This window comes from Boleophthalmus pectinirostris, unplaced genomic scaffold, assembly GCF_026225935.1.
Source record: "Boleophthalmus pectinirostris isolate CB_2022bp ecotype Guang Dong unplaced genomic scaffold, ASM2622593v1 HiC_scaffold_6, whole genome shotgun sequence".
NCBI classification, from domain to species: Eukaryota; Metazoa; Chordata; class Actinopteri; order Gobiiformes; family Gobiidae; genus Boleophthalmus; species Boleophthalmus pectinirostris.
This window is the reverse complement of record NW_026571447.1, coordinates 21,954,074-21,966,559: the sequence shown is the minus strand read 5'-3', so window position 1 is coordinate 21,966,559 and position 12,486 is coordinate 21,954,074. Positions and strand designations below refer to the sequence as shown.

General features: G+C 37.2%; 1 protein-coding gene across 1 annotated transcript in view; it reads right to left on the bottom strand.

The window, feature by feature from the left end:
- The window catches only part of LOC110171456 (CUB and sushi domain-containing protein 3-like), a 188,561-nt gene that overhangs the window by 112,190 nt on the left and 63,885 nt on the right, over positions 1-12,486 (bottom strand). The window contains exons 5-15 of the mRNA XM_020937169.2: positions 11,978-12,046; positions 11,785-11,923; positions 6,227-6,339; positions 5,180-5,257; positions 4,382-4,469; positions 4,136-4,260; positions 3,577-3,698; positions 1,993-2,096; positions 1,802-1,914; positions 1,417-1,599; positions 409-735 (exon numbers count right to left, since the gene is read on the bottom strand). Coding sequence (XP_020792828.1) covers positions 409-735; positions 1,417-1,599; positions 1,802-1,914; positions 1,993-2,096; positions 3,577-3,698; positions 4,136-4,260; positions 4,382-4,469; positions 5,180-5,257; positions 6,227-6,339; positions 11,785-11,923; positions 11,978-12,046 — 1,461 coding nt within the window. The remainder of the gene's footprint in view (positions 1-408; positions 736-1,416; positions 1,600-1,801; positions 1,915-1,992; positions 2,097-3,576; positions 3,699-4,135; positions 4,261-4,381; positions 4,470-5,179; positions 5,258-6,226; positions 6,340-11,784; positions 11,924-11,977; positions 12,047-12,486) is intronic.

The window sequence follows — 12,486 nt, the reverse complement described above, 5'->3', positions numbered from 1 at the left end:
ATAGAAAGAAGCACTATTAAAAACATTAGAAATCAGAAGCTCCGCCTGACATTTCACCATAGCACAGAGAGGATTTTCATCGACTTGTTTTTGTTTTTGAAAAATAGCTATGCAACATTTTTTGAAATCTATATGGAGTCAGATTATTTTGTAAAACAATCACAAGTAAGTACAGAGCACTGGGTAGAAATGATGAAAGGTGAAAACAGAAAATTTTAAGAGCACTCAAGTGAAAAACAATGCAGGATTACTCAAACAAACATGAATCGATATATTGAAATATAACTTTGGGTAAGGAAACGCTGTCATAACATGGCTTCAGGCTCATAACAATCGATTCAACGTCCCCAAACGTCCTCTTTTAAGTTTGTGTCATACAATTCATCATTTCAGTCTATTGTGACTTACTACTATAGGTGATATTGAATCCTCTTCCTGACATGGAGTGATCTGCCTGAAACTCCAGCTGCAGCACATTACTGTTGGAGGTGAGGTGGGACGGCACTTCAGCCCCAGAGAAGCGCCCCAGGATGGTGGCTCCGCTCTGGTCTCCATCTTTGATCGTGAGGAAGTCATAGGGAGGCTCCAAGTCGAAATCGTTGAAGGCCAAGTGTATTCTAGACCCTGGCTCAGAGATGATCAGCCACACACAGTTCAGATTATTCCCATAGCCTTCTGGGTAATCGGGCGACAGCACTGTTCCCATAGGAGCCGTGAAGTTGGAGAAACAAGGGACTGCAGGGCAAGGGATTAACAAAACATATTATTATTGATTCAGCGCAGGCACAAGGAATTTTATAGGGGCCATTATCTAAGAAACAAAGGTCCCACTATGAGATTTGGCCATAATAATAACAAGAGCAAAAATCATAAAACTGTGCTGCTGATACTGTATAATGCAGTTCAGCAAGGTGGGGACAGTGCTGAATCTGGTCCCTGGGGGGTTGTGAAGTTGCAGAAAGCGACTGTAAGCAGAGCAATGCGAGGAATTGGCTAAATGTACAAGCTGTTTTGTAATATGAAAAATGTCTAGCTTTGTAGTACTGACTGCCAAATTTCAGAGAGGATTACAGAGGTTAAATGGTGATTCTCATAGGAAAATATTTGTGGGTCATTTTTATTTTTAACATCCATTAAAGGCCATTAGATATTTTTAAGAAATTGCTTGGAAATTTTCAGCAGATTTATGAGCTGTTGTTAGAAATAGGCTAAGTTTAAAAATGTTATATAGAATGTTATGTACAATTAATGGCAATATACATGTTATGTTCCTAAAATACTGGCAACAAAATATTTATTCCCAAATCAACATTTTCCATCTAGCTTTTTATACACAGTCTATGCTATTCATTTTCAAACTTCCGGGCGTCACATTGAACTTTACCATCAACAATAAAAACTGCACAATGTACTCACATATGCAAATTGGAATATTAGCCGACCACTGATTGTTGTTCTGGCATGTTATGGTCCTCTCTCCAATGAGCTCAAATCCAAACTGACATTCAAAACGCAAAACATCTCCATTTAAAAAGCCGCTGCCTTCCTGGTAGCCGTAGAGAGGTGTTCCTGGGTCACCACAACTTTCTTTGTCAATTTCTGAAAAGAGAGTGGAGAAAGTTACTTTTTGGCATTGCATAGGCATTTATTCATATGGGCCTTAAAGTTATCTATAAAAGTCCAGGAAGTGTTATGTTATGGTGTGGTTAAAAAGTTTCGAGGAGAAAATTAGTTCAGTGCTTTAAGGACATAGCCAGACATGGACAGAGACACTAACAGATGCTATCGCTAATGGCTCTACCTTTGTAGTTGATCTTGAAGCCAATGGAGCCCACGCTCTCGTCAGACTGCAGGTGGAGCCACATCTGATGGGACATGCTCACGATCAGGTCTGGGACAAAGCTCCCCGTCAGCCTGTGTAGTGGAGGACAAAGAGGTCATTGGAAAACAAAACAAAGAATACGGAGCTTTAGCAGTCAATGTGATACTCACACTTGAATAATTGTTTTGGAGTCCCCTACTTCCCCTCCATCACCAATTGTCAGTGAATCATATCCAATTTCCAAATCAAACTCCTCAAAATTGATCTGAATAACCTGTATTACATAAAAAAAATATATTAAATGTATTAAAAAGCCTTGATTCTATATTTTATTTTTATTTGTACATACATTTTTATATAATTATGCCTTATATTACACCAGTATCTTGCTATTGTTGCTATTTATTTTGAATTTATTATAAAATATTATATTTTTGCTCTTTGTTATTATACTGTATTGTGATGTGTGAGCTACTGTGTCCAAATAATTTCCCTTGTGGATTAATAGTTTGGTTGTCTAAGTCTTCAGAGCTTTCGACTGGTGCCATCATGATTATTATTATTTTCTAATTTAGTTTGTTATGTGAACTGCACATTACATCAGATGTCTTACTTAACACCACGCAATTTACAAGGGAGCATCAAATAGAGTGCACAAGACATTTTGGACTTGGCTGGGTTGTTAGTGACGAACTGTGTTAATCTGATTTATTAAGTTTTATTTGGCATGTGAATAAAGTTGTAGATATAATCATGTTCAACCAACTACAGCCACAGAGTACAACTGTTCCAACATTAAACAAAATCCCTGTACTCTAATTAAGAAGCAGTCAGATGATCAAAAACACTAGTCCTATTATTCTGAAAAGTGTGGCATGTTATGAGTACTATACCATAGCTCATTTCCTTCAGAGACTTTGAGATAGTGTGTGGCTGTTGGAGTTTGAGGACTATAAAGAGAATAGTCCCTATATATGTCTTTACATTGCTGACAGATGTCTGTTTGATCAAACAATACTGTAAAAACCAAGACTTCCTCCTCATTATTCAGAGACAGAGAAAGAAGATGATGATATTCAATCACTTTTTACTACACCTACTCAGAAATCAATGGCATAAAATGTTTTTTTAAAAAGAACCCACATGCAAAACAGTCAATGTGATTAAATCATGCTACAAAACACCAGTCTGTAACGGCTTCATTATAATAAGTCATAAAACATAATGACTACAATATCACTAATGAACCAAGTGTCAGAGCTTGGTACATGGTTTGTTATTTTGGCACCTGCCTGTCTCCGATGCTCTGGGTGAGTGGGAGTTTCTTACTTGTAGTTTGCACTAGAGTTGTTATTACAGAGGACATCCTTCTCACTACAAGGGCAGCTTTTCTACAGCAGGGTTACTCAGCAGCCCAATAAGAGGTGAATGCAATCTACTTCAGCTATGTAAATGAGATAATAAGACAGTACTGTTTAGCATGCAGATAAATGTATAATGTAACCTTCACAACCCTGTAACCCACTGTAAGATGCATTGTTATGTATGCAGCAAAATAATGCCGTATTATGTATGCAGCAAAATGATGCTAATGTGAGGTAGGAACAAATTATTGTAAACACCTTCAATGCAGTCCTAGAAATAGCTTTGAACATGTACTATATATAGTAAGGATCCAAAAATAGTAAAATAAAGTAAGGATTTAAACACTCTTGATCACAGTTGAGCTTAGATGTTGCTCAAAAGTAAAGTACCTTGTTTGGGTCACTGGCAGTGATGATCCACACACACTGGGAGTTACTCTCATACTGAATGGGAAAGTTGGGTGATGTGAAGGTCCCTGAAGGTCCTTGTAGGTTTGAGCCACACGTTTTTACTGCACAAAAAACAAATATTGGTTCATAACTTCATGAACATGGTCTGTAGGCTTAAACCATACAGTTTTTGGTGTTTTTGTGATTTTTTTCAGTATGCAAACTAACAAGAGGTACTAATGATTTGAAGTCTAAAATGGGGATGGGGGAAAGTACTCAGTGTCCAACGTTGTACAATGACGAAAAAGTAATGCATTGTTTGTGCAGAAGAGCGGGGTCTTTTAGCTGTCCCTCCATTAATCAAATTGTAAAAGGTGCTTCAGGTGTTTTGAAAACGAAAAAAACACTGGAGCATTTTGGAATGAGAAAGTAGGGAGCTGCGGCAGAGGCTTTCATACATAATTAACAGAAATGAACTTTCTTCTATCTGCATACAGCCTCTATCCACAGGCGCTGCCTTAATCAAACTGTTTTTATTAGCTGCTGGTGGGCAACTCACCTTTGCACACAGGCCTGTGGTCGCTCCAAGCAGCAAACACCTCAGCCACTCTCTGACATATAATAGTTTTGGAGCCCTGCAGCACGTGGTCTTCATCACAAGTAAACTGGGCCGTTGCCCCGATGCTGAGGAGATAATGAGCACAATGAATGACTGACAACTGTGCAATAAAGTCATACTCATGTATTTTAACATTTATAATTATTCAGTCCATTTTGCATAAACTATCCATTAGTTTGTCATTACCTGAAGTCAGAGCCAACCCTTTTACCATTCTCTGGCTCTCCGGGATCAGGGCAATAATTTGACACTTGTTTTATACCACCTTCATTCACTGTGAATAGAGAAAAGAAACAATTATACAATAAGACAGACACTTTAATTGTAAATGCTATAAGGTAGGAAAATGTGCTGAGCAGTAAGTAAAGCAGCTGTGATAGACACCACTGTGACAGGTCATAACACTACTGTTAACACATTAGTAAGCCATTATGAAAACCGTCTGTCACTGCATTTTCAACATGGCTGCTATATAAAAACACTCCAGTAAATATACAAATTACTCTGAATACACATTTCTTATCTGAGCTAATCCATCAACACAATCATCCAGCTTACGCTCAAACAATGCACTTGTATTTAAATATGTCTTCATGTAGAGAGTCTACTCAATGTGAACAGCTACTGGGACGTCATAATAAACTGTTGTAGAAGCATGCATTTGGCTATGTAAAAAAACAAAAAAAAAGATGGCATTTCAATTATGTTTATGTGCACAATGTACACTCGTATGTATTTTTTGTGTTTGTTTCATATACATCCTCTTTGTAGGTTTTGTTTCTTCACTTGTAAACAAAAGGCCCTACTTACAGTTAAATCATGTTTTATATCATGTAAAATTGCAATCTATGCCTGCCTTGTGTATTTTATGTGGTCTTCACTATGAAAACCATCTGCAAAATCAAATAGCAAAATGACATTGCCATGAAAAAAAAAATAACCAAAAAAACTACAATAAAAAAAAAATGTAATGTGAAAACTTACTCAAAGAAAGTTTGTTAGTGTTGTCCTTTCCTGGTAATACTTTAACTCCTCTGGATTTGAGCTCTCCAGAACTTTTCACTAAGAGCAAAGAGTAAAAAAATATATTATTATGATTATTATGATTATTATTATTATTATTAGAGAAGAAACTGCATGATTTGCCATTGTCATTGTGATAAGATTTGTGATTTATCTTTATGGCTGCTCAAAGTTCACATTTTAAGCACATCCAGAAGAACTGAGAAAAAGATTAGACAAAAAGATTTGCTAATTGCATCCATTCAAATTGCAGTTTTGATTAGATTGTGATTAATCTCGCAGCCCTACACATTAGAGATTCTTTCTCTGGATTAAATTTAGATTTGGCATAAATAATGTATGACTGAACATCACTTGCAGACAGTGGTCAATAGTTGCATCATTAATTGTTTTTAATTTCTCTTGGATTTGTATTGTTCTTATAGTACATATCTAACACCTATGTGGAGTATGTGGATAACACAGATCCGGCAATACATTATACAGGGAATACAAACATTGCAAGGGCAGCTGAATAACAAGATGTCTAATTAATCACATCAGGGGGCACAGACTTCACAAAAGCCAAATGATGCAACCCGTTGTCATAGTATTGAGGTATAAACAGCTAATGCCAATAAATAGTGTACCATATATCAAAACTTTATATTTTCTATGTCTTTGATCCACTGTATGTCAAAAATCTACAATATAATTACACCAGGGATCAAACAGGACCCCTGTAGCTGACCAGAGAACAATGAAAGGTTAAAAACACACAACTGGGCTGAATTTTTATGGAAATTTTGATTCATTTCTCAAACATTTCATTAGCAAAGCTCTTTGAAGTCTGTGGTCTGCAGCATGAACCAGCCTCTCTTGACAAGGGGCATTAGTCAACTGTTTAATATTCACTTATCAAAGATCAAAACATGTTGGCAATTACTGTTTGTTTTACTTGAGCTGATCACATTTCCTTCAAGTATAGGGGGCTCTTATCTCAAATGCACAATCAGTATGCAGTCCTACCTTGATACTGGGCCCTGAAGCCTTTGTGTCGGTGGTTGCTCTCTGTCACAAAATGCAGCCGCAGCCAGTTTTTGTTGCTAATGATCGGTGCTGGAATATTCATCCCTGTTAGCCTGAGAGAGAACACAACACAGTCAGGTTTTAGAAAATGATAATTAAATCCACCACCTAAAAACAACATACATCTTTGAACATTTTCCTTGGGGTTTTTCCTTTATATTTACACAGACCATGTAGTGAACCTTCATATTGACTTACAATTTTGTTACAGAGTGTAATTTAACAATAGAAAACATGTCAGATACTCAGCAGGTCATCAGTACTTATATAATCAAAAGTGGTCGAAGTAATGAGCTGGCAACAGGTGAAAGCACGCCTATGTGTAAAGAGCCAACAAACAAGCTATTGCCATCATAGTTAATATCAGGGGTGTGCAAAAATATCAAAATATCTTATAGTTTATTTTGATGATACAGTATCAATATTGTGGTCTGCTGTATCGAGTATTTATATTTTAGAAATTATTTTGTAGCAGCTCTACAACTGTGTTTCTAGTTTAAAGTAATGGAACTTGCTCATACAATACATTTGACATTCACTTTTTTGATTATTAAAATTTCTGTATTTTCATATTAACACACTGTAGCCTTGGCCAGGTCTCTCTAAAAAAAGAGATTCTGAATCTCAATTCGACCTCCTGGCTAAATAAAATAAAAAACTGCATGGCCAGAGGTTTAATAAAGACTTTTAGTATCACAGCCTTGTTAATTATGTGGTGAGCTTTCAGAACAATTAAACAGCATACATTTACTTTGTACAAGTAAATGCTGATCTTGTATTATGGTTGAATAAGCAATAACCAAAGAAACAGTTGTTTGTATTCTTCTTGTTAGTAACATGCATTAAACAAAATGCACTGTGTTGTTTTCATTCATCTGCAATTAATAAATGCACCATCAATGTTTTATTTTTGTGAAAATGTTGCAGATGATCAAATATGGGTGCAAAAGCCTTTATTTTTTACTAAACTGCATTGTTCAGTTTGTAATCAAAAGCACACTGTGTCGATATCAAGGACGTATGTATTGTATCATCAACTTCTACTGATACTCAACCCAAATTACTATTATGTTACTTTATGCTAGGTCTGGGCAATGTGGTGATAAAATGGAATTGTGATCTCTTTTCTGTAAAAATCCTGCTAGTTTGATCACAGCATTATATTGTAATCCACCATTTTTCCATTTTGTGCAGTTGTCAGCTCAGACACAGATGCTGTAAGCCTCTAAGTGAGTGAAAGCTGTATTTAACTATTCATGTGGAAGAAGCAGACGACTTTATTTACCTGTTAAGGGTCAAAATGAAATACAAAAATGCGATTAACTTGAAATTGGGATCTGGCTACAAGATATACATTTTGGAAAATAGTTTGCCATATTGGTGCACATAAGAAAATTATCATAACATTTTGCTAGTAGATATATATGAACTGTGCTCAACTTGATATGGTTAATATTTCATTGACTTTAGTGCAGCCAGGGGAAGATGAGAAGCATAATGACTGAAATGAGAAAAATAAAGTATCTGGATTTGACTGATGTGAGTAAACTCTGTGACTTCTCTCACTAGCTGTTAGGAGATAAGATAAGATTAAAGGCACCTCTAACAATAAAATATTTAGCACGAAAACTCAGGGGGAGCTTTGGTTGTTTTTAAAGCTCAGAATTTATGAACTGTATTTCAGTGAGAATGGGCACTATGTATTTTGTAGATGAAGCTCTGCATTTTCTATCACAGTGGCTCGAAAGGGTGAGAATAAACTCCCAATGACAATAGAGTTGTATCCATTCAGAGGAAGTGTGGTTGCTCCAGGCAGCAGCCATGTGATGTTATAAATAGAAGACAACTGAAGATAAATACACTGGATCCACAACCACAGAGGTCTGTGGAGCAAAGTAAGTAAAACATGACCCACTGTCAACTGTAAATATTCTGTACAAAGACTGCTGCATTCATGATATACTATGTGCTTTGGGGGCACAGTGTTATTGTACATATATGGTTACTAAGATCAAGCAAAAATATTATGACCACTGACATATGAACTCTTCTTTACATTGTGGTATTCGGTAGTGTGTAAGATATACATAAATAGGTTGTGAGCGCATTTTGACATTCAGGTTGATGAATAAAAAAAATAAAAAATACAGCTCATATTGGGGCACATCTGAAACGGTCAGTATATAGAGTATGATCAGACTAGTGATTGATGGCCATAATGGTAACTGATCAAGCAATAGTAAAGCCTAACCTTCCACCAAAAAATGCTGTAAACATAATGAATAATCAATATAAAACAGCACATTAGCTCATTCATGGCATGGAGTCATTTGGGTTTTGATGGGAGGCTAGTGAGTGCCTCTACCTTATTATCCCAGTGGAGTACAGAGCTACAGCCCATTTACATTTGTTCAATTAAACTCAGACCTGCTGAAGAATGTAGTAAACAATAGCTTTAGAAAACAAAAAACATTGTGCAAGAGACGATCAATAATGAATTCTTGTATGAAAACTTGTGCAACAGGGAAGGTCATTTAGCTACACGATGGGAACATGTTTCAAGAATTGCTTTACAAATGTATAAGATGTTTTCAGCACATACGTTTAAACTCAATTTCTATGCATTTTGCTCTTTGTACAGCAAAACCTGGGGGCACAGTGATGAATGCGTATCTTTCATGGCCACATTAAAAATACCACACACAGAAGTGTCCTTTTGAAAAAACGTGCACCATGGAATAAAAGGTCAAGTTATTGATGCTGGCTTTTGTGAATGGACTTAGAGGTTTTGTGTCCACTTTCTCAGTGATAGATGCTTAACCTCACCTCAGCCCTCCACACTGTCACACTCATGTAATCAATAATCTCATTTGTGAAGATCTGATAAAGGATCCTCAACTGAAAAAGAGATAATAGATAACCTGTCAACAAGAAGTGTTTTAACTGCAAATTGACCCCAATTTCCTCAAACAATAACTAAATATTGCTGTAAATCAAATTAACTGTAATCTATTTAAAGCCAAGTGACTTTTTTTTAGCAAAATATAAACTAAAATAAAAGACTGATTATTGATTATTCCACTGACATAGTCCTTATTGTGACCGGGCTTGCATTTGGTCTGCTTGTCTCCATGGACATAATGTTCCTTTTGCAAGAATTGTCTACATATGACATATCTAGATCCATGAAAGATGTTCTGGAGTATGCTTTTAACTTTTTAACTCTATTTCCATTTCTATTTCTATTTTCCAATCATGCAGGTGATGCGCATCACTGTACCTTTAAGTTTATGTATAAAGTAAACCAGAACACATCGCCAGTCTAGTAGCAGAGCCAGTAAAAAGATGTGTATTTAGGTTGAGGCCTGCATTAAGTTGATTTGCCTAAAAACATTATGCAGCAGGGAGGTTGAGAGAGGTTGGACGAGCCGACTCGGGGTCTTAAGCTGTCAGTCTTGGTTAGGCTGTTCTAAAGCTCAAGGGTAAATTGACAGTTTTCTTGTCAGTGCCGGCAGCAGCAGGAGCTGTATAAGACACAAGAAAGTTTGGCTGGCCAATGGCCTTGTGCACAGTCTGAAACTCTCATAAAAGACCAAGCTAGAGCAATGAAATTTATGAGTGAGGTGCACTCTGAATTCAGTTTGTCTGCTTGTCTCTCTGTTTACCTGTTCGGAAGCCATTACTCTAAATGTAGCCCCCTGTGCCCTGCTCAATGCCAGCCTTTAATGCGCTGACTTAAAAAGAGATATGCAACTGACAGAGCCTGACATTTGGACACACAAAATAACATGGTCACAAATTCACAGGTTTTATGGATGACTTGGATAAAGGCATTGTTGAACGTATTTTCATTTCAATAGTGCATTTTTACTACAGTTTTAATCTGAGTGCTATATTAATACACTTACAAATAGATTTAATGTGAACCTATTAAATGCTTTAAAGTAAAACAAGCTACCAATTATGAAACTGAAATTGTGTAGAAATTCCATGCAGCCACAAATTTTACTCTATACCACTACCAAGCCAGGGTAAATGGAGACAGCAATGTCTATAAAGGGCATTTGTCCTAACGACAAATCGGTTTGTGAAAAATTCTGCAACACCAGAAGCTAAAGGACAAAACCACAACAATTTGAATCTTGCTGAAAATATGAAAAGACCACTTAAAATTCTTACACACCACAAAAATCAATGAGAGGAACTGACTGTTGGCAACATAACAAGGCTACAAGTTTCACATTTCTCAGGAGGAGACTTTAATGTCTTCCCTTGTTTTACTCCTGGAAACACTTTTAACAGTTTCATAAATGTCCACTTGAAAACAGTTTCCGCAACAAAATGGCAGACTGTTATAACACGCTGGACCGCAATCACCAGCCCATCTCAGCAGATAACATAAACTCTGCTGTGGAGGTCACCCAGCTCTGTCCTGATCTGACACTGATCGGAAAGTCTCAGGGACAACACCATCAGCGCTCTCATCGCTCGCTGATGGACTAACATTTCTCTCCGCCAATTACAATGGATGCCCAGCAGAAACATATAGTGCTTACAGATGCCAGCTGATCAATAACCTTCTCCTCAAGGTGGGGGTCAGGCGCATTTAGACACTGCTGCTTAGTTTGCCTCCAGGATCATTTGTTAACTCATCGCTCACTGAGAGACGTGTTAGCGAGGCTGCTTTAAGCTAAAGAAGGTCACTAGCCAGTATCAGTAGAGAGAGTTACATCAGGAGACTCAAACCTCTGCCCAGACCTGGCCTTGTAAGGGAGCAGATGGCTAAGGCAATCACAGAAGAAGGAATGTGAGAATTATTATTCACTTAATATATTTCAAAGTGCATTTGGTCTTATCTAACCTAGAAACAAATAATAAACAAATAAATAATACTGTCACCTATTCTCCATTTTTTATTTATTTATGTATTTATTCGACAGAGAGAAGGCAATCATACACATTCACAGGCAGAGCATGTGTCTGATGCGACGCATATAGTGTATAGCTGGTGCTAATTCTCGATTCCTGTCTCTTGTTGGGCTTTTCCCCACACTAAACTGTTTAAAAGCACAATCTTTAAACACATTTTTACAATAGTGCAGTTTCATGTTAACCTAAATGTATTTTGTATTTGTCTGTTTACATCACATTATAATTAAGATTATACAAAGCTGGTAACATATTGGAGGAATGGTCTATTAGTGTAATATTTGATAATGTGACATCCCTAAACAGAAGGAAAACCAGTAGTTCCACTATGTAAGAATGCCAAGTCAAGTTTGCCAACCAATGAACACTAAATGAGGATTAAAATACTTTTATGAGTATGGTTATGGCTAATGATGATAAAAAAAAAGTCTTAAAATGTAAATATAAAGTAATTTTATTCAGTTATTACTGGTTTTAACATGTTGTGAAAAGGAAAAAGCCTAATATATTCAAATGGCGTGCTCAGTTCTGCTAAATCAGCAGCAGTCCAGTGTCACACAGAGACTCACCAGATGCTGGGCGGTTCTGATCCCTCCACTTCCAGATAGTCAGACTTCTCCTCCATCTGAAACTCTGTAAACACCAGGGAGATGGTGTCCCCTGGGTCGGCTAGGATGGTCCACTTGCACTCCCCGCTGCTGCCCAAACCTCCGGCCGCTCCTCGCCCACCGGCGCCACCACCAACCCCAGGGGAGGAGTCGCTGGAGGGCACATCGAAGCTGGAGATGAGCCCGCTGGAGTCCCTCAGGGTGCCCCCACATGTGTCCTCCGCTGTCAGACAGAGAAAGAGAGAAAGAGAGAGACAGAGAGAGTAAGGGGGGGAGGGGGGGAGAAGGTATTTGTAGGTCACTGGTAAAGACTGATGCCACAGCTTCGGCACTAAGGCAAATCATTTTAGCCAAAAATGTCCATAAAATAAATAAATTACATCTTTCAATTATATAATAGTGATATAATATTGATACAATGACATAATATATTTGTTTTTCAAAACCTGTAGATAATAACGCCTGTTACTGTGTTCCCAATCTTCACTCAAAGAAAAGAAATGTTGTACCTAAATTCATATATTATATAATGTTTTTCAAGTTAAAATCGAAATGGATTCATTTAAAAAGAGGAACTGGTGTTCCGGGAGAAAAGCCATGACATTTCTTTTGAGACAGGTAGGTAATAGCCACTAGGGGTGTAATGATATCCAAGTCTCACAA